This window comes from Rutidosis leptorrhynchoides, chromosome 1 (genome assembly GCF_046630445.1).
Source record: "Rutidosis leptorrhynchoides isolate AG116_Rl617_1_P2 chromosome 1, CSIRO_AGI_Rlap_v1, whole genome shotgun sequence".
Lineage (NCBI taxonomy): Eukaryota > Viridiplantae > Streptophyta > Magnoliopsida > Asterales > Asteraceae > Rutidosis > Rutidosis leptorrhynchoides.
This window is the reverse complement of record NC_092333.1, coordinates 16,491,089-16,512,901: the sequence shown is the minus strand read 5'-3', so window position 1 is coordinate 16,512,901 and position 21,813 is coordinate 16,491,089. Positions and strand designations below refer to the sequence as shown.

Sequence of the window (21,813 nt, the reverse complement as noted above, 5' to 3'; positions counted from 1 at the left end):
CATATGCCTAATGGTTTACTTGTACATCAAACAACATATACTGAAAAGATTTTAAAACGTTTTAATATGGACAAGGCAAAACCATTAAGTACTCCTATGGTTGTTAGATCACTTAATGTTGACACTGATCCATTTCGTCCCTGTGAAGATCATGAAGATATCCTGGGACCAGAAGTACCATATCTTAGTGCAATTGGAGCTCTTATGTATCTTACAAATTGTACAAGACCTGACATTTCTTTTGCAGTTAATTTGTTGGCAAGGTTCAGCTCAGCTCCTACCAAAAGACACTGGAATGGGATCAAACACATATTTCGATACCTTCGAGGAACTACTGATTTAGGATTATTTTATTCTAACGAATCAAAACAAGATTTGGTTGGTTATGCAGATGCAGGTTATTTATCTGATCCACATAAAGCTAAATCTCAAAATGGATATGTATTCCTAAATGGAGGTACCGCAATATCATGGCGTTCTCAAAAACAAACACTTGTTGCAACATCATCAAATCATGCCGAAGTAATTGCATTACATGAAGCCAGTCGGGAATGTTTTTGGTTGAGATCAATGACACAACTCATTACTGATTCTTGTGAACTAGAACGCAATAAAAGTTCAACAACTATCTATGAAGATAATGTAGCTTGCATAACACAGATGAAAGAAGGGTATATCAAAAGTGACCGAACAAAACACATACCCCCTAGATTCTTCTCATACACTCAAAATCTCATTAAGGACAACTAGATTGAAATGAGATATGTTCAGTCCAGCAAAAACTCTGCTGACCTTTTCACCAAAGCACTTCCAACTGCTATCTTCAGAACACACGTTCATAATATTGGCATGAGGCATGTTCAGAAGATGTAACAACTCAGGCGTTGCCTACTTGAGGGGGAGTCAACTCTATGCTGCACTCTTTTTTCCTTAGCTAAAGTTTTATCCCAAAGGGTTTTCTTTAGCAAGGTTTTTAACGAGGCAGTACTAGTTATTCACTAATAAAATTATCATCCAAGGGGGAGTGTTATAAAAGTAATAATTGAATGATAATTTTATTATTATTATAGATATTGCATAGTATATTTTTTTGAGTATAAATAGGTGTGTTGAGTTAGAGTTTATTTGATGTATTTTTTGGTTAACAAAAACACTCTCTCTCTCTAGATTCCAAATGCCACCAAACTCTCATTGTACATTTTTCTATAAATAAAAAACCAATTACTCATACCTTTTGTTCAACCTTTGTTTTCTCCGTTTTACAGTATCTCTATCTCTATATACCTTCTACAGTCAAGAACCACTAAAGGTAGTTATAAGCCTACTGAATTATATCAAATTGCACATTTTATTACACTAGTGACTTTTTAAATGAAATTGTCATTAGTGGGAGTGATCAGGAATTATATAAATGTTTACTTATTAATAAAATTGACTTATTTTCATTCACTGTTGAATTGCTCATCTCTTATATCTCTTATAAATATATAAATACTACTCCCGTATATCACTACTAATTTCATACTTTTATACAATAATTTATTTTATTTATACATATAAAAATATATAATTCAAGAATGCATGCATGTGGTTGAGGTGGGATAAAAAGATAAACCCGAAATAAAAGGGTGCAAATGTACATTATAATATTTGAACACAGTGGTCCAAGTTATAATATTCTGTTTCTGCAAAACACAACAATTTGTAAAGCAAACAGAAATGGAATATGTGATGCATTACCAAGTTGTACGTTTGTCTTTTTGAATCGTACAGTAGAACTAGGCAGCATAAGTCGAGCATTCCACCATTTTAGATATGAAATCATGTCAACAAAATCCATTAACAGAAAGCAAAAGCAACAACTTACATCAAGTACAAATCTTGCAGCAAAATTAGTTGTATGTACAGTCTTGAAAAATAAATATTTCTTTATAAATCCATCCATCTTTTTCATATAATATATTCCTTTTTAATTATTATTTATTGTTATAATTTATTTATATTACTCTGTATTAGTCTATTTTGGTGAACATATGGGTAAAGAATGGTTAACCATTTTAAAATCTTATTCGTTTACCGCTTTTATAGTACATACAGTAATACAATAAATTTCTTCTTCTAGCCACTTCGACGCCACCAACAAATCCATTTGCCATCGACCTGCTTTACATTCGGTTCCTCTCTTATAGCTGAAATAGGGGACCGAATGAACCATTGAACTGCATTCTGTAAATCAAACATCGACAAATCTTGATATTCCAAGCTAACATAGGTCTCATTTCCAGAAGCAGAGGGCTAGCTGTTTACTGACAAACAAGGGAAATGGATTCAGGATACAGTCATACAGTACATAACGAAATTAACCAACATACAAACAGAAACAGATGCATAATAAAAACTTACTAGTTAACGTTACATCTTGACGTATTTACTTTGCATTCTCCATTTAAGGAGACTAAGATCATCATCATACTGGTCAGCAAGAAATGGCCTATTAGGATCTTTTAATCCGAGTATATCACCATTGGAGAAAAGGTCTCCGTTCATACTAGGATGAGTCTTAAATTTGATATCCGGATTAACCATACTCTCAATCTGTACATCACATCATAAGAAACTTTTCTTTTACAGATGCCACAAAAGTTTACAGCTTTCATAGTTAATCATTAACTTTAAGCTTCATCAATCTCATTAGCTTTACGCTTCATAAGACATAAATTGGTATTGGTATTCAGGATGATATAATAGTAAAAATTTAGGCAACATTTGTATGTTCAAAATTTAGATCAAAGTCTTACCTTTGCATGTACATTCACCATTGGCAAAACAATGAAATCCGGACGCATCCCTAATATGAATCTCCCTCTTGGTGACGATAGAAACATACTTGAAGAAACTATGACAATCTCCACAAAGAAGAATATTTTTCATAACACGAACAGGCATTCGACCATTAGTCATTAAAAGACCATAAGTAACAGCAAGTTTTGCACTATGGTAGTATAAAAAATCCCTTTTTTGATGTTCCTCAACTTCATGAAGCACAAAATTAGTATCCGGAACATAACCAATTTTCAAACATTCCATAACCAATATATCTAGTCCACTGTAAATGTCTTTAAACCGGGCATGTGATTTGTCTCTTGCGTAAAACGAATGTACCTTGTTTTCATGTATAATCCAACTTTTTCCTGGTCGTTTTTGAATACCCTTTTCTCTCATTTCTTCGCGTACGGTTTCAGAACAATGCCATCTCCCAGATGCAGAATACAAGTTAGATACAAGTATGTACGTCGATGGATCGTTCGGCTTTTTAGCAAGAATTTCTTTAGCAGCTTTTTTGCCAATAACTGTATTCATATGAGTTCTACATTGATCAAGCAAAGCTTTCCATACAAACGGGTCTGGCTCGTACGGCATATTCTTGATGATGTCATAAGCCTCTTCAAGTAAACCCCATTTTCCAAAAACATTAACCAACGATGCGTAATGATTCGAATCAGGCCCAATGTTGTAACTTGTCTTCATATACTGAAAAAATGCATAACACTCATTAACCATATTCAGTTTCGTGTGTGTGTAAGCTGAGATTATCAAGAGTGTAGTGATAGAATCAGGCTTTATATTTTTCTTTTTCATTTTCTCCCATAAATCCAACGCGTTATCCCCTTGTTTGTGAAATATATAACAAGCCAATAAACTATTCCAAGAAACAATATCGTGTCGTTTCATGCTATCGAAAACCCTAATAGCAGCAATCATATTGCCACACTTGCTATACATTCCAATTAATGCGTTTCCAACTTTTATGTCATGGAGCAAATCTAGTTTTATAGCATTAGAATGAATTTGTTGACCAATTTGGTCAAACCCTAGTGTCGCGCAGACACCAAGGACCGCAGTTGATACAACCTCATCGATGGCAATAAAGTTTTCACCTTGACCTTTAAAAAACAAAGAAAGGGCTTCAAATGGAAGCCCGTGTCTAGCATACCCACAAATCATGGATGTCCATATAATCGAACTGTTTTGAGTTAACGAATGGGAGTTAAACAATTCTTCTGCATCATCTATCCTTCCACACTTTGTGCACATATCAATCAATGCAGATTCAATACGGTCATTTAACCCATACCCGCACTTCAAAACGAATCCATGTATCTGTTCGCTTGTGCTTTTATCCGCAAGCAACCCACAAGCATTAATTACAATTGACAGTGAGAAATCATCTAACTCCACACCTTCGTTCACCATAATGCAAAACATACGCAAGGCTTTCGACGCATAACCTTTTTGGCAAAACCCTTGTAAGAGGGTGTTATATGAGACACAGTTTCTCTCAGGCATTTTATCGAACACTTCCTCTGCCATTTCAACAAGTCCAGACTCCATATAAGCAGATATCATTTGTGTCCATGTTATTACATCTTTATTAACCATCCTATCAAACAAACGCACCACATCCTTTACGTTCCCGCACTTGCTATAAAATCCAATCAGTGCATTACCAACACTCAAGTTATCATCCACCAAACCATACTTTACAGCACACGCGTGAACTCCAAATCCTTCGTTAATCGCACCATGTTCAGTACAGGCAGTTAAAACAGTCGAAAGAGTAAAACCATCAACTTCAACTCCATCAGTTCCTACCAACAAATCATGAAACAATTCCAACGCTTTATCATACATACATTCCTTGATAAAACAAGATATAACAGTATTCCATGAAGAAATATTAGTGCTTCCCCTTTGAGACATTTCATCAAACACCTTAACTACACAATCTAAACAACCATGGAACCTACAATAAAACCCCATTAAAGCATTACCAACAAAACTATCATCAACAAATCCTAATTTAACAGCTAAACAATGAACCTGAAGACCAAACTGTAAATCCGAAAACCGTCCACAAACAGTCAAAATAGCAACAAAACTATACTCATTAAGCTCAATGCCCAAATCCCTCATTTGAAAGAAAAAGTTCACAGCTTTATCAACATCATGATCAAACTTTGACTTAGAAAGCCAAGAAATGATTGATGTAAATGTAACAACATCAGGGTACTGTAAAGAGTTGAAAACTTTGTAAGCATGAAATGAAAGGCCTAATTTGAAGTAAGTGAGGATAAGTGTGTTGAAAAAGTAGGTGTGTTTGGGGTTGTTGGTTTGAAGGTTTTTGATAAGTGAAGTGTGAATTGACATTGCAAGTTTATTGTTTTTAGTTTGAAGTGATAATTGAAGTAAATGTGGGATTTTGTTTGAGAAAGAAAGAGAATTGATTGTTGAGTTGGGTGGCGATAGTTTTGGAAAAATTGTTGATGATGATGATGATGATGATGATGATGATGATAATGATGATGATGATGGGGCTGCGGTTGCGGTGGTGGTAGAAATTGGGAGGTTAATTGCAGCCATTGATGAAGAAAGCGTTGGCCCAACGTTGAGCTCTGTTATCATCTCCTATAAACGAACAGCCATTTTAATTTTTTAATGCTAGATTTGGATTAATTAAAGTTACTTAATGCGGAGTAAAAAATTTTGAACTTTCTTAAATTAATAATAGAAAGTATGAATATTTTTTAACACTTATTTTATTTGTTTAATTTGATGAATATTTATATTTATTAAGTAAAACTCTAAGTTACAAATATGAAATTCTAAATACGTTAAGTTTAACTATAGCACAAGTATATGATTAGCATTTTCCTTAATTATCTTTATAAAAATTTGCTGAAGTTTACAAACTTATTTGATACCAATTAAAAAAGAAAAATGCACTCAGGAATCAAACCTAAGCACCTGTTTGAGAAAGAAGCATGCCGACCACTCAACCAAATGCGCTTTTGTGATAATAAGGATCGAAAATCTATTTATTTACTTAAAAAGCGTTAGGGAAATAACTAAATAAGTCAAAATTGACGGCTGTTGAACAGTGACAATCGTATTTTTTCAGAATGATTACATATACATATACATATACATATACATATACATATATACAATATATATTATATAATGTTTTACACTAGAAGAATCATCCAATGTTAAGATCATATCGAAATTTTTGAGCTTTTACACCAAGACATTTTCTTCTCATCTAATACCGAACCGGATGTTACGTAAAGTAATCTCATGATCTTCATACTTAGTTGTTTTACGAAATTAGAGACAATCCTTGCATGAGTAGTTTGCGCGTTAACATTTGGTTCGTAGCTTCAGACGGATGAAATCCATCCCAAAACACATAACTTGTTGCATTTGAGCATGTACCAATTGATATTGCATTGCAAAGAAATGAAATCTCAACTATACCAGTTCCACAACAACCTCTCCTTGATTCAGAAAAACCTGCACATAACCAAATTCTCGAGTATTCAAAACAAATACTAAATAAATAAATACTGTAACAATAAAACAACTATGGGTGATCAAATATAAGGTTACCATGATCGCTAGGTTTAGTGATGATATCAAGTAGAGGCTGATAGATGTCAAAGACCACTATTTTGAGGTCACGATATCTGGCAACTAGTTTTTGAGATGTCTCGTTTAGACTTTTGTTAAACATCATTGCGTCATCATTTAGTCTCGACATACACTTATTTGTTCCGAAACCAAATAAAGTGATGGCCCCCGGCAAACATCCCATTGGCGGTAATGTTGTGACTCCAATCTTTCTTACTCCTAATTGGTAAAGTTTCTGCAAAAGACAATGGTGAAAGTTGCATTTAATTGTTCTTGAAATGGAAATTTCCATTAATAATACAGAATACAACATAATGGAAACAAATAAGACCACTTGTTATAGTGACCGTGGCATGTAGGTAAATTTGGTGTTTATGGGAGGAGAGAGTAGAATTTGATTGTGATTTGACAGTATCAAATTTTGAAGTTGTGTTACAGTGAATGTTAAAGTTGAGTGTCAATTTTTTGTAGAAATGTTTTGGGTGATGTAGCAATATACGATTGGAAGATCGGATAAAAATAAATTAATATTATAGGTATTTACGTGTCAAATCATGATTGGCAGAGTGGGTATAAAAAAATCCAACGCATATATTTTTTCCGTTTTGTTTGTGACTGACGCACAATTTGTGTCAAAAGTAAAGCAACATCCGTCAAATGGCGTTAAATTGGCCAGCTAGATTTGACGGCAAAGCACACGCCCCATATTGGGCAACCAAACAAGTATAGATTCAGTCATTGGTAAAACTTAGACTGGTTGTTACTTATAAATGATGCACATCTGACTAAAAATACATATGATAGTGTAAACAAAGGAAACCTTATCAGTTTACCCGTTTACCCATGGACTTAACCCTGTACAATACAAGTAATATATTGAATACCTGTACGAAGGTGTTGTATGATGTCAACAGAATATCTGAAAACTGTGAAGGTGTATAGATTGTGTTCAACAAAGGGTTGATGTAGTAATTCTGTAGAAAGTCACTGCTTCCTGCACTTAAGATGTGAATTCCACCTGAAATCATTGCATAAGCTCTTTCTTTTCCAACTTTTCTTGCCACTCGGTTCCGCCAGTCCTCATAATACGATACCTGTCTTGGTAACGTAATCGCTTGCTACACCATACCAATGACCATAATTAACTAAATAAATGGATATAATTAACTATTTTTTTTATATACTCCTAATAAAGCAAGAGCAACCATCAACAGAAAGGATAAAATGGTCATCTTATAAAAGAATATAATGTTGTGATAGTCATATATGGACAATTAATTTGCAAAGGGGAGTAATATTGATGTAAATAGTTGAATACTTGAATGACTTCTGCATTCATAATCCATCTCTAGTATCGAACGTATGAGTTGAACTTCAGTTACAAAGAAAAGAGAAATATTACAAATAATAATGTTGTCTTGTCATAAAAACCGGTACCGGCAGAGGCAAAGTTGGCTCCTGTTAGGAGAGTTTCGTTGGTTGCACTCAGGTAAGGTGGTGGGTATGTTTTGAATCCTAGGTATTCAGCTGCTGGTACAACACGTACATGCAAAACAAACAGAAACTTGGGAAAAAAGTGAAACTTCTAACAAATTTTACTGAATTTATATTCTGGATTTAGTTGAGATTGTGAGAAAATTACCGGCATAATCTACTGCTAATTTCCCATTGCAGAACCGGCCTGTCGGTTTATGAGTTATGAAGTCTCTTCCATAAGGTAAGAAGTTTGCTTTGAGTAAAGTCATAAAGTGATTGTTGTTTCCTACGTCCATTGAAGAGTCACCGAAGATGCATAACGCTGGAACAAGAGGGTTGCTGTGAATCATGTTAATGGAGACGGCAATACACGATAAGATTAAGAGTCGACACGTGGAATACTCCATTTCTTTTTCCCTGAATGATCAACCATTTTAACAAGTTCACACACACATATACTTTTAAAAGACTTGTTCCTAATTTCCAACTAAAACTTTGTCACAGATAACTACTTTAATATGAGCAAATAAGAGTGTTCTTTAATCTTGACCGTTTTTTGGAAGTGACAAAGAAAGTTAGAGAAGCTGTTAGTTTCAAGTGACCAAGATGGAAAGAAAGGAAAATGGTGTGACAATCTTTTTAATTCTATTCAATTTCATATATGTTCTTTCATTCTTGAAATAGGGTTCTAACTTTCAATTCCAAATCTTTTTATTGACATAGGATAATTTATTCACTTCATTTGAGATATAATTACATCAGATTTATACTCTCAATAAGTTATACCGATTATGTTAAATTTTGAACATCTTGCAAAAGAACATTGCCAACTTAGCACAAACAGAGATACATACAAGCCAATTTCATATTATAAATGTAACAGTTATAAAAAATTAAGTTTAGCCCTTGCGCAAGTTGAGTCTGTGCCAAGATTCGGTTAGCAGCTTCAGAAGGATGAAATCCATCCCAAAACACATAACCTGTTGCATTCGAGCAAGTACCTATGGAGTTTGCATTGCAAAGAAACGACGTCTCAAATATCCCAGTTCCACAGCAACCTCTCCTTGACTCATAAAAGTCTACACATCATTAAAATCAATCAGTGTTCTAACAGAAAGTGACAAATTTTGACTCGTTTACCTACTAACATACAGATTTGGGTTATGTTGAATCCCAAACGGGCTCTAAATATAGATGAAATTCGAACAATTGAATCAGATGTATTGAATAGTAGACATATGATCTGAGTTATGTTTGATCCAAACAAAATCTAAATATAAATGAAAGCGTCACAAGCTAGTCAAACGTGTCAAATTGTTGATCCATAATATCTAAATTAGTACTTTAATACTATTGTGTTTCTAAACATCATTTGTGCTTAACTTATTACGGACTAATTATTAATTGACAAAAAGTGTTTGTAGAAAATACAATCCGACCCGGCCTGTTTTGACCCAGTAATTTAGTCTTTGTTAACTTTTTTTACCCATACTACAAACGGTTCATTTCAACCCAATCCCATTATTTTATCCCAGAAAAATCCAATCCCATTATGACCCGTCACCATTGGCGAATCAACCTAGTGGGTCATTGAGTCCCATGACCCCACTATCTTTAAATTTTATTAAATACTCTTAAATATTCTTAAATATTGCAGGATTTATAGTTTTTGAAAGTAAACAACTTAATAATTATGAATGGAAAAAGAAAATTAGGACTCCATTAAATTTCCATCCTAGATTCGCCACTGCCCATCACCCCCATTACCCAACCAACTGACCCACCCATCTTGTCACAACCCAATCCCAAGCAATAGTCATGAAGAAAAACAAAACAAAAATAACAAGAGGTTGAAAATGTCAGAATGTTACCATTATTGCTAGGATTTGTGATTATATCAAGCAGGGGATGGTAAATGTCGAAGATAACGAGTTTTAGGCCCGGAAATTGTGCCACTAATCTCTGGGATGTTTCATTTAGCTTGTTGTTAAACATCATTGCGTCGTTGTTAAACCTGGATACGCATTCTCTAGTTTTATCACCAAAAAGAGTAATAGCAGCTGGCAAACATCCAACTGGCGGTAACGTTGTTACTCCGATCCTTCTTACTCCTAAACTATAAAGACTCTACAGATATCATATATCATATAAACTTAGAACAAAAATCTAAAAAAAAAAAAAAAAAAAAAAAAAAAAAAAAAAAAAAAAAAACTAAAAAAATATGTGTGCAATGTGGTTTATTTTATGAGGTTCTAAAAAAGTTATTTTACCTCTACGAAGGCATAATATGAATTTAATAGAATTTTTGAAAACTGTGAAGGTGTATACATTCTGTTCAAAAGGGGACTGATGTAGTAATGCTGGAGAAAATCACTGTTTCCTGCACATAAAATGTGAATTCCTCTTGAAAATATGGCATTTGTTCTCTTATGTCCTACTATATTCACCACTTGGTCTTGCCAGTCCCGATAATATGATATCTGGCGTGTTAATGTGATTGATTGCTACAAGATTCGAAAAACTATTAATCAGAAAGACAAATGGCAGTGTTGGATTAGGATTCAGCTCACTGTATATTAGTGTGTCTAATATAATACAAGATCCAAGTTTAAAGAAAATGATAACAAAGATAATTTTAGTTCAAATAAAAAAAAAAAAAAAAAAAAAAAAAAAAAAAAAAAAAACATTTCGCCGATTATTGATCCGTTTGACACTTTGACCGTTCTGACTCAATTTCACATTTTCCCTTATGAGTTAATTTCAACTTTACCAGTTTGTAATGTTAAGAATAAAACATAACCAAATTGAAGAATAAAACTTTACCAGTGCGTAAACGAGTCAAGATTACAATCTACATTAGAGAGACTATAATCTCAAATTCTGTTTTCTATCAGCATATAGTTGGATATGCACAAACCTTAATTGAAGAAGGGAAAAATGAGAGATTATTACATATAGTCTTGCCGTTCGGTGGTAAAAATCAGAACCGGCAGAAGCAAAGTTGGCACCATTTAGAAGTAGGGTTCCGTTGGCGGCACTTAGGTATGGTGGTGGGTATGTACGAAATCCAAGGTATTCAGCTGCTCATAAAAAATACATGTGAAAAATAGTTATGAACAAATACCGAAGAGCAACCATCAGGCTAGAGCAAAAATATGGACATTTAAGTAGTAAATGCTATGAATCCTGTAAATTGTTTGCAGTGATTGGGATTAGTACCTTCGACCTCGAAAAATGTGTAAGAGCTAGATCTTATCAAATTTACTAAGGGTGTGTTTGTTTACCTCTTAATGGAATGATTTACCTCTGAATTTTCTTTAATTTATATTAGTAACACTTATTAAACAACTACATTGTAGTTTTTATTCATGTTAAAGGTTAATAAGGTAATTTTACATCATTCACAATATCCGTTAAAAATAATTATCAAACAGGTTACTGTCATTCAGAATCAATTTCATTCAAAACCTTTGAATCATTCAGATTATTATCAACCATTCAGCACTAAATCAATATAATAATAAGAATTACGACTAAATATCAAGAAAACGTCAAGATTGAGATTTAACACTTACCAGTGTAATCTACAGCTAATTTTCCATTGCAAAATCTACCAGTAGGTTCATGAGTTACAAAATCTCTTCCATAAGGAAGAAAGTTGGCTCGGAGAAAAGTGGGTAGATAATTGTTGTTTCCGGCATCCATTACAGAATCGCCGAAGATGCATAACGCTGGAACAAGTTGATAGCCATTGATCATGATCACAGATACAAAAACATATGATGACATAAAAATGCAGCGGTTAAGATTAAGATGATCCATTTTTCCTCTTCGAAATCAATAAAATATCCAATTTTGTAGAGGAGAACTTAAAGACAATGTAACTAAATTCTAACTAACGTTAATGTCTAAATAATATATTATGTTTCTCTTATGAAAGTTAGATGGCATGACTTGGATTTATTTTGAAAACAAATCAACATAATTATGATACCCAGACATGGGTCAGTTTTCAGTTTTACACTACTTATAAGAAACATATTAAACTATCAAATTAATTGATCGTAAAGAAAATTTCGATAAAAAAAAAAAAAAAAAAAAAAAAAAAAAAAAAAAAAAAAAAAAAATATTTTAAAAAAAAAACCTACAGCGCGAAGAAAAATCACCTGCTATATTCAAAGACTACTTTATATAACGGAGACAGAATAAGTAATACACAGTTGTATGGGGATTTTCATCAAACATATGGTATGCGATTTAAGCTTTCCTGTTTCAACATATTTTGGTAGACAGAAGATAATTCTATGGTGACTGGTGAGTTTCATCAAAAACATGACAAGACGTAAAGAGTGAGTTATTTGAAGCCATACCAGGTAGATAAGTCGAAGAAACAATAAAGATTGCAAAATTGTAGTACTGGAAGCTTGTAATTAGAGAGAATTTCAGAGCAGTGGTTTCCAATAGAAGATGATCTAAATTTATTTATGGGGCCAATTATTATATTATATATTAACTTTTAATCTCTATTGCAACTTAAAACTTACTACTCCGTAGTTAAGTAGCTATAACTCAAAAGTTTCGGGCAAACAAGTTCCATCTCCATTGCAAGAACTTTTTACAACTGATCTTTTTATAACCAGAAACATGCGATCAAATAAATATGAGTCAACACATTTTTAAATCAAGCTAGACAAGTTTCTATACGTGTTACAGTATGCACTTTATTCTCTATTTTATTTATTTATTATGTTTATTTATATTTATATATGTGTACGAAAAAAAGCATAATTTTTTTGAAAAGCTAGTTTTGGAATCACTGACAGGTTTTAACCGCCCACCCGATCATTGATCATGCACGCACACCATTCGAGAGGAAATCCGGACCGCAAAATTAATTATTTTGAATAAATATTAAGACTACTGTAATCGATTAACCTTTCTCATCTGCCCTCACTTCTTCCTCGAGGACACTGATGGTAGTGTGGGTCTCCTCATTCACCCTCAAATTTCCGTGATGTTTTTTTGTCATAACATCATATTTGAAAACGAGAAAGTTTATGTAAGAGTTGTACATATATAATTAAAAAAAAAAAACCAACGGACCTGTGGTCCAGTGGTACCCGGCCCAAATGATCCTTGGTCCCACGCATGTAAAGATGGAAAGGAATAACCATGCAGGCTCGATTCTGGGTCCTGACATGTTGTAGGGGTTTAACGGTGATGGTGTTTCGCCAGGCTCCAGTGGCATACGGGGTGCGGCTGGATGGGTTGACATAGTTAACACATGGCTAACATGTTCCTGCCGATACACATGTTTTTAGGAAAGGAATATATAGTTAAAAACTAAAAATTGCTTTATTTATGCTATGAATGCAATGACGATTATAAGATAATAATTCAATAGGTCCTCAATTTTCTTTTCAAAACTAATTATAATTATATATTATATTTGAATGCATTTTAGTGGAAATCTATTTTCAAAAAATTACAAATTCGAAATATATATGGGGTTCGAGTAGTTAAATTTAGTAATCTTCTATACAATTTAAAAAAAATGTATATTTGAAAAATATATGTTAAATTTAGTGGTGTCCTCTAAAATTTAAGTGGTATTTTCTACTAAAAATTTTAAACTAGTGGTATCGCGTGATTCCAAGAGCTTCCTACTAGATTCGCCCATGCATTGATGGCGGTATCAATTCTCGTTCTGGTAGGAAATTTAATAAGTACTAACGTGCTGCTAATACGAAAATCTGTTTTGAAAGGGAGTTTAGTGATAATTGGAATGATTTATGAGAAATCGGATTCCAAAACAAAATGGATCAAAAAAGAAATCAGTAAAGTTGCATTTGTGAAATTGTGGCCACTAAATGTGCCCTAAAAGCAACCAAAAACTTCACGTCCAAAGGATAGCTTAAAGCATAACACAAAAGCAAAGAATATGTGTCATATATATTTCACATAATTAATGAACACGTTTTTATAATTTGTTCTTCATCTTCAATCATCATTACATTACATTTCAGTTATAAATTAAATAAGACCTGAACAAAGATTTATCAACCAAAAGTTTGAAAAAGTTTGATTAATTAATGGAAGCCAGAGGATCAAAAGAGTTGATCAAGTCAACCTTGATAATGGCTGGGATCCCTCTAGCTTTTTCTGTTGCGTGTACTATAATTGCTAGAATTAAACATAGAAAGATTTCATCTTTTCAGGATCGAATCAATGAAACCGAATTCAATAGCATGTGTGATCAAGATGAAGATTGTATAGATGTAAATCATCTCAAAGAACAAATTTACTCTCTCAGAAGTAAGATTGAAGAGCTTCAAGACCTTGAAAAGGAGATAGAGGTTCGGTTTTTTCGATTTATTGACTTAAAAGATCAAGAGTATGCATTAATGGAAATACAAAAAAGTTTGTATGTCTAAAGGTACATATTTAATCGTTAGCACGTTTATATTTCGTTGTTTACGTGATTAAATGATTTAAAGTATTGAGTTGATGTACACGTGATGTATGTATATTTATATATATACTTATATACCCGAGAATGTATGCATGTATACGTATATGCAAGAGTTTTTGATGGTAATAAGTCGGATGAGGCTTTAGGATGAAGTTTAGATGTACATAGGAAGCGAGGACGAAGCGTACAAGTCATAAAATTAATTGTTGGTTTAATGTAGTCGAAGTTGGTCTGATGCAGGCAATCGTCGCGCCGCGGGGGAGGGTGTCGCGCCGCTACACCTAACATGAATCAGATTCAGGAGACTTGTTAAACAACCCGATATTACTGCGAAATGCCGCGCTGCGGCAAAGTGGGTCGCGCCGCGACCTTGCTGGCGTGCTGATTCATTTTTCTGATTTAAAAAGGGATGGTCCAAGGGTAATTCTGTATTTTTGCGTGTGGATCTGATTGGGACATTAAATCTCAACCACTTATCCATCTTTATTCATTTCTTTTCCATTTTCTTTCTCTACTTTTCTCTCAAACACAAAACCCATTTGAATTCAAAGTGAGATTTGAGAGTGAAGATTTGAGATTTGATCTTTGGAGCAAGAAGTAATATTGTTCCCCTCGTTCTTAGCTACGAGTGGATAGTGTTGGTAAGTCTTAACTCCATGTTTCGAGTTTTAGTTAATTTATGACTAGGGTTTGGTCATTTGAGGCTTGTAAGACCCATTTGGGGATTTAATGGGTAAATTTGGGTTAATTTGATGTAAGAAAACTCAAATGGAGTTAATCTAGGGTTTGGTCATGTAATTGGGATTATGTAAGTGTTAATTGTGTTGTTAGTCACTAATACACTTGTAAAATGATGAAAGAATTGTTAATGGGTCATGTTTGACTAAAATTGTAAGTCTAAGTATTAAAATGGGTCAAATGGGTGATTGTTGACCTGGTTGGATGAGATGGGTATGAAATACCCATAAATTGTGTTAGTTGGTGTTAGTAGGCTCAAATCACTAGTTTTTAGTGATTTATGATGAGTCATGACCATTAATGAGCGGTTTTGGTGGATGAGAGTCATTAAAGGCATTAGGTCATTAAATGCTCAAGTGTTAAACGTTGGTGTCTAGTCCAACTAGTATGTGTATTTAAAGTGTACTTAATGTATTAGGTACTTTGCTTTGAAGCTTTCGGAAGTGCATAATCATCATCTTGGTGTTAAGGTGAGTGGGATAAGTATACATGTATGTATATGATGTATGTATTTGTATGAATGGATATGTGTTGTCCGAGTTAGTGGTATATGTTGTTGTACACTAACGGTTTTTATGAACGGATATGTGTTGTCCAAGTTAGTGATATATGTCGTTGTACACAAACGGTTTTATGAACGGATATGTGTTGTCCAAGGGTTAGTGATATATGTTGTTGTACACTAACGGTTGTTATGAACACCGATGGGAAATTCGAGTACCATTCCTTTGTACGATTGGTTAACCATGGTTGTGTGAAATTGTGATAGCATATTAAATTGTGAACTATATGCTATTGATGTTGCTAGCTTATTGTGAATTGCGGATAGTAATTTATGCTTGTTGCTCGCATGATTGTTGAATTGCTAGCTTGTATGCGGTTTTGTGTGAGTGAATGCAAGTAGATAGATTATATATGCATATGTATAATTATTGCACTCACTAAGCGTTAGCTTACCCCTCTCGTTATTTATCTTTTAGATGCAGGTGCGGAGAAAGGGAAAGGGGTTGTTGGGCATTAGTTCCCCTTGTTGGTTGCTTGATGAAGCTTTTTGGAAGGCGACCTAGCGTTTTGGGTAGTTTAGCCCCAAACCATGCTCGGGTGTAGTTTGGATTAAAACTATCATTTTAAGTGGGCCGAACTTGTATTACATTTGATTAATGGCCTTCGTGCCTTTTGTAAACATTAAAGCTGTTGTAAGTTTAAACGGGTTGTATTGAATGGTTTACACATTTTAAATGGCACGTAAATGTTTTAATTACTTTAAAAAAAAAAAATTTACTCGTGTTAAATACGGATTGAGTTGTTTCAAAATTGTATGATTTTGGGGAGATGAAAGGTATATTTATATACAGAAGATAATTATGTATAATAAATTTTTTGAAAAGAAAAATATTGTTGCAATTAACGACTCCAAACACACCCACCTAACAAAATATGACACATCCTTGACATATTTTTGCCTTCGTCTGATTGAAACTTGCCTAACACTTGAACAAAGCCCAAAAATAACGCCCTATAAGGAGCGTGGTTTTCATCTTCTGTGTCTAAATCTAAGCTTTTTTAGAAATGTCTTGTAAAGACCAGTCTTAAAGATAAAATGAAGTGTCAAAGATAAAATGACGCAAAGTTAGTGAAGTTGCTTAATTTTTGTTGCTACAAAACGATAAATAATTAATCATTCCGAATAAGTGACATTTCACCTTTATCTAAAAGGCAAAAAAATCATGAATAGTAATCAAATTGTACTTAACAAATTCTTAAAAAATACACTATCATAAAATATATGTTATTCAATGTATTCCATACATATCCATTCCATACAACATTATTTTGAGCATATAGCGTGTAGTTGCATATAGCGTGTAGTTGCACCATCGGGGTAACCTTTGCCCACTTCTTACATTAGTAACTTTTTTTTTTTTTTTTTTTTTAAATCAATTTTATTATATAAAAATATCCTAATCTTGATAATATATCTTATCTTATAACTTTACAAGGCTTTATAATTTTTTTTTTTTTTAAGACAAACTCACACACACCATTAATACGAATATTTACAACCACGAATATGTCCCAAGTGGGACTTGAACCCTCAACCTCTTCAGGGGCGGATTTGAGGGCATGCAACACGTGCGCTTGTACAGGGCCCATAATCTCAAGGGGCCCATAATTCAAAAATATGTAGTACTAATGAAAAATTTAACCTAATTTTTGTATATACAGAAGGCCTATTTTTTTGCTGATTGAACAGGGCACATATGAAAAATTGAAATCGACGGGACACTCCTGAACCTCTTGGTTAGAGGGCTACCACGATACCGCTGGGCTAAATGCCCTTTGGTGGGTTTATAATTATATAATACTTGGGCGACAATTAAAAACTAATTAAAATTTGAATTGCACATTTTATTACACTAGTGACTTTTTAAATGAAATTGTCATTAGTGGGAGTGATCAGGAATTATATAAATGTTTACTTATTAATAAAATTGACTTATTTTCATTCACTGTTGAATTGCTCATCTCTTATATCTCTTATAAATATATAAATACTACTCCCGTATATCACTACTACTTTCATACTTTTATACAATAATTTATTTTATTTATACATATAAAAATATATAATTCAAGAATGCATGCATATGGTTGAGGTGGGATAAAAAGATAAACCCGAAATAAAAGGGTGCAAATGTACATTATAATATTTGAACACAGTGGTCCAAGTTATAATATTCTGTTTCTGCAAAACACAACAATTTGTAAAGCAAACAGAAATGGAATATGTGATGCATTACCAAGTAGTACGTTTGTCTTTTTGAATCGTACACTAGAACTAGGCAGCATAAGTCGAGCATTCCACCATTTTAGATATGAAATCATGTCAACAAAATCCATTAACAGAAAGCAAAAGCAACAACTTACATCAAGTACAAATCTTGCAGCAAAATTAGTTGTATGTACAGTCTTGAAAAATAAATATTTCTTTATAAATCCATCCATCTTTTTCATATAATATATTCCTTTTTAATTATTATTTATTGTTATAATTTATTTATATTACTCTGTATTAGTCTATTTTGGTGAACATATGGGTAAAGAATGGTTAACCATTTTAAAATCTTATTCGTTTACCGCTTTTATAGTACATACAGTAATACAATAAATTTCTTCTTCTAGCCACTTCGACGCCACCAACAAATCCATTTGCCATCGACCTGCTTTACATTCGGTTCCTCTCTTATAGCTGAAATAGGGGACCGAATGAACCATTGAACTGCATTCTGTAAATCAAACATCGACAAATCTTGATATTCCAAGCTAACATAGGTCTCATTTCCAGAAGCAGAGGGCTAGCTGTTTACTGACAAACAAGGGAAATGGATTCAGGATACAGTCATACAGTACATAACGAAATTAACCAACATACAAACAGAAACAGATGCATAATAAAAACTTACTAGTTAACGTTACATCTTGACGTATTTACTTTGCATTCTCCATTTAAGGAGACTAAGATCATCATCATACTGGTCAGCAAGAAATGGCCTATTAGGATCTTTTAATCCGAGTATATCACCATTGGAGAAAAGGTCTCCGTTCATACTAGGATGAGTCTTAAATTTGATATCCGGATTAACCATACTCTCAATCTGTACATCACATCATAAGAAACTTTTCTTTTACAGATGCCACAAAAGTTTACAGCTTTCATAGTTAATCATTAACTTTAAGCTTCATCAATCTCATTAGCTTTACGCTTCATAAGACATAAATTGGTATTGGTATTCAGGATGATATAATAGTAAAAATTTAGGCAACATTTGTATGTTCAAAATTTAGATCAAGTCTTACCTTTGCATGTACATTCACCATTGGCAAAACAATGAAATCCGGACGCATCCCTAATATGAATCTCCCTCTTGGTGACGATAGAAACATACTTGAAGAAACTATGACAATCTCCACAAAGAAGAATATTTTTCATAACACGAACAGGCATTCGACCATTAGTCATTAAAAGACCATAAGTAACAGCAAGTTTTGCACTATGGTAGTATAAAAAATCCCTTTTTTGATGTTCCTCAACTTCATGAAGCACAAAATTAGTATCCGGAACATAACCAATTTTCAAACATTCCATAACCAATATATCTAGTCCACTGTAAATGTCTTTAAACCGGGCATGTGATTTGTCTCTTGCGTAAAACGAATGTACCTTGTTTTCATGTATAATCCAACTTTTTCCTGGTCGTTTTTGAATACCCTTTTCTCTCATTTCTTCGCGTACGGTTTCAGAACAATGCCATCTCCCAGATGCAGAATACAAGTTAGATACAAGTATGTACGTCGATGGATCGTTCGGCTTTTTAGCAAGAATTTCTTTAGCAGCTTTTTTGCCAATAACTGTATTCATATGAGTTCTACATTGATCAAGCAAAGCTTTCCATACAAACGGGTCTGGCTCGTACGGCATATTCTTGATGATGTCATAAGCCTCTTCAAGTAAACCCCATTTTCCAAAAACATTAACCAACGATGCGTAATGATTCGAATCAGGCCCAATGTTGTAACTTGTCTTCATATACTGAAAAAATGCATAACACTCATTAACCATATTCAGTTTCGTGTGTGTGTAAGCTGAGATTATCAAGAGTGTAGTGATAGAATCAGGCTTTATATTTTTCTTTTTCATTTTCTCCCATAAATCCAACGCGTTATCCCCTTGTTTGTGAAATATATAACAAGCCAATAAACTATTCCAAGAAACAATATCGTGTCGTTTCATGCTATCGAAAACCCTAATAGCAGCAATCATATTGCCACACTTGCTATACATTCCAATTAATGCGTTTCCAACTTTTATGTCATGGAGCAAATCTAGTTTTATAGCATTAGAATGAATTTGTTGACCAATTTGGTCAAACCCTAGTGTCGCGCAGACACCAAGGACCGCAGTTGATACAACCTCATCGATGGCAATAAAGTTTTCACCTTGACCTTTAAAAAACAAAGAAAGGGCTTCAAATGGAAGCCCGTGTCTAGCATACCCACAAATCATGGATGTCCATATAATCGAACTGTTTTGAGTTAACGAATGGGAGTTAAACAATTCTTCTGCATCATCTATCCTTCCACACTTTGTGCACATATCAATCAATGCAGATTCAATACGGTCATTTAACCCATACCCGCACTTCAAAACGAATCCATGTATCTGTTCGCTTGTGCTTTTATCCGCAAGCAACCCACAAGCATTAATTACAATTGACAGTGAGAAATCATCTAACTCCACACCTTCGTTCACCATAATGCAAAACATACGCAAGGCTTTCGACGCATAACCTTTTTGGCAAAACCCTTGTAAGAGGGTGTTATATGAGACACAGTTTCTCTCAGGCATTTTATCGAACACTTCCTCTGCCATTTCAACAAGTCCAGACTCCATATAAGCAGATATCATTTGTGTCCATGTTATTACATCTTTATTAACCATCCTATCAAACAAACGCACCACATCCTTTACGTTCCCGCACTTGCTATAAAATCCAATCAGTGCATTACCAACACTCAAGTTATCATCCACCAAACCATACTTTACAGCACACGCGTGAACTCCAAATCCTTCGTTAATCGCACCATGTTCGGTACAGGCAGTTAAAACAGTCGAAAGAGTAAAACCGTCAACTTCAACTCCATCAGTTCCTACCAACAAATCATGAAATAATTCCAACGCTTTATCATACATACATTCCTTACTAAAACAAGATATAACCGTATTCCATGAAGAAATATTAGAGCTTCCCCTTTGAGACATTTCATCAAACACCTTAACTACACAATCTAAACAACCATGGAACCTACAATAAAACCCCATTAAAGCATTACCAACGAAACTATCATCAACATATCCTAACTTAACAGCTAAACAATGAACCTGACAACCAAACTGTAAATCCGAAAACCGTCCACAAACTGTCAAAATAGCAACGAAACTATACTCATTAAGCTCAATGCCCAAATCCCTCATTTGAAAGAAAAAGTTCACAGCTTTATCAACATCATGATCAAACTTTGACTTAGAAAGCCAAGAAATGATTGATGTAAATGTAACAACATCAGGGTACTGTAAAGAGTTGAAAACTTTGTAAGCATGAAATGAAAGGCCTAATTTGAAGTAAGTGAGGATAAGTGTGTTGAAAAAGTAGGTGTGTTCGGGGTTGTTGGTTTGAAGGTTTTTGATAAGTGAAGTGTGAATTGACATTGCAAGTTTATTGTTTTTAGTTTGAAGTGATAATTGAAGTAAATGTGGGATTTTGTTTGAGAAAGAAAGAGAATTGATTGTTGAGTTGGGTGGCGATAGTTTTGGAAAAATTGTTGATGATGATGATGATGATAATGATGATGATGATGGGGCTGCGGTTGCGGTGGTGGTAGAAATTGGGAGGTTAATTGCAGCCATTGATGAAGAAAGCGTTGGCCCAACGTTGAGCTCTGTTATCACCTCCTATAAACGAACAGCCATTTTAATTTTTTAATGCTAGATTTGGATTAATTAAAGTTACTTAATAAGGAGTATAAAATTTTGAATATTTTTTAACACTTATTTTATTTGTTTAATTTGATGAATATTTATATTTATTTAGTAAAAC

At 33.7% G+C, this 21,813-nt stretch overlaps 4 protein-coding genes across 8 annotated transcripts; all 4 read right to left on the bottom strand.

Moving 5' to 3' along the window:
* Positions 1-1,969: 1,969 nt before the first annotated feature.
* On the bottom strand, positions 1,970-5,439 carry LOC139857061 (pentatricopeptide repeat-containing protein At5g03800-like). Of its 4 annotated transcripts, none has more exons than XM_071845769.1 (3): positions 2,799-5,439; positions 2,404-2,595; positions 1,970-2,306 (listed from the first exon to the last, which is right to left on the bottom strand). In XM_071845769.1, the coding sequence occupies exons 1-2, from the start codon at positions 5,419-5,421 to the stop codon at positions 2,591-2,593; spliced, it is 2,628 nt and encodes an 875-aa protein (XP_071701870.1). In that variant the 5' UTR covers positions 5,422-5,439; the 3' UTR covers positions 1,970-2,306; positions 2,404-2,590. The 4 variants fall into 4 exon arrangements, with proteins under 4 accessions (XP_071701870.1, XP_071701878.1, XP_071701887.1 ...); XM_071845777.1 differs by having other exon boundaries at positions 1,970-2,299; XM_071845786.1 differs by having other exon boundaries at positions 1,970-2,226.
* A 721-nt stretch (positions 5,440-6,160) lies between these two features.
* On the bottom strand, positions 6,161-8,354 carry LOC139842952 (GDSL esterase/lipase At3g53100-like). The gene is made up of 5 exons (XM_071833070.1): positions 8,114-8,354; positions 7,874-7,998; positions 7,356-7,589; positions 6,451-6,706; positions 6,161-6,354 (listed from the first exon to the last, which is right to left on the bottom strand). Exons 1-5 carry the CDS (start codon positions 8,352-8,354, stop codon positions 6,161-6,163), a joined length of 1,050 nt encoding a protein of 349 aa, XP_071689171.1.
* A 384-nt stretch (positions 8,355-8,738) lies between these two features.
* On the bottom strand, positions 8,739-12,418 carry LOC139857046 (GDSL esterase/lipase At5g03820-like). 2 transcript variants are annotated; one of them, XM_071845763.1, is made up of 7 exons: positions 12,318-12,418; positions 12,114-12,214; positions 11,523-11,678; positions 10,900-11,027; positions 10,218-10,451; positions 9,819-10,074; positions 8,739-9,026 (listed from the first exon to the last, which is right to left on the bottom strand). In XM_071845763.1, exons 3-7 carry the CDS (start codon positions 11,650-11,652, stop codon positions 8,779-8,781), a joined length of 996 nt encoding a protein of 331 aa, XP_071701864.1. In that variant the 5' UTR covers positions 11,653-11,678; positions 12,114-12,214; positions 12,318-12,418; the 3' UTR covers positions 8,739-8,778. The 2 variants fall into 2 exon arrangements, with proteins under 2 accessions (XP_071701864.1, XP_071701857.1); XM_071845756.1 differs by lacking the exons at positions 12,114-12,214; positions 12,318-12,418 and having other exon boundaries at positions 11,523-11,797.
* A 5,769-nt stretch (positions 12,419-18,187) lies between these two features.
* Positions 18,188-21,623, bottom strand: LOC139842893 (pentatricopeptide repeat-containing protein At5g03800-like). The gene is made up of 3 exons (XM_071833013.1): positions 19,016-21,623; positions 18,622-18,813; positions 18,188-18,524 (listed from the first exon to the last, which is right to left on the bottom strand). The coding sequence occupies exons 1-2, from the start codon at positions 21,621-21,623 to the stop codon at positions 18,809-18,811; spliced, it is 2,613 nt and encodes an 870-aa protein (XP_071689114.1). The 3' UTR covers positions 18,188-18,524; positions 18,622-18,808.
* Between the last annotated feature and the right edge of the window lie 190 nt (positions 21,624-21,813).

What these genes read in the sequence shown, in the direction of transcription:
- LOC139857061 (XM_071845769.1), bottom strand. Translation starts at nt 5,421, where the DNA reads ATGGCTGCAATTAACCTCCCAATTTCTACCACCACCGCAACCGCAGCC.
- LOC139842952 (XM_071833070.1), bottom strand. Translation starts at nt 8,354, where the DNA reads ATGGAGTATTCCACGTGTCGACTCTTAATCTTATCGTGTATTGCCGTC. An exon ending in ATTAGCAGTAGATTATGCCG is followed by an intron (nt 7,999 to 8,113) that starts GTAATTTTCTCA and finishes TTGTACCAGCAG; the next exon opens with CTGAATACCTAGGATTCAAA. An exon ending in CATACAACACCTTCGTACAG is followed by an intron (nt 6,707 to 7,355) that starts GTATTCAATATA and finishes TGTCTTTTGCAG; the next exon opens with AAACTTTACCAATTAGGAGT.
- LOC139857046 (XM_071845756.1), bottom strand. Translation starts at nt 11,769, where the DNA reads ATGGATCATCTTAATCTTAACCGCTGCATTTTTATGTCATCATATGTT. An exon ending in ACCGAACGGCAAGACTATAT is followed by an intron (nt 10,452 to 10,899) that starts GTAATAATCTCT and finishes CGAATCTTGTAG; the next exon opens with CAATCAATCACATTAACACG. An exon ending in CATATTATGCCTTCGTAGAG is followed by an intron (nt 10,075 to 10,217) that starts GTAAAATAACTT and finishes TGATATCTGTAG; the next exon opens with AGTCTTTATAGTTTAGGAGT.
- LOC139842893 (XM_071833013.1), bottom strand. Translation starts at nt 21,623, where the DNA reads ATGGCTGCAATTAACCTCCCAATTTCTACCACCACCGCAACCGCAGCC.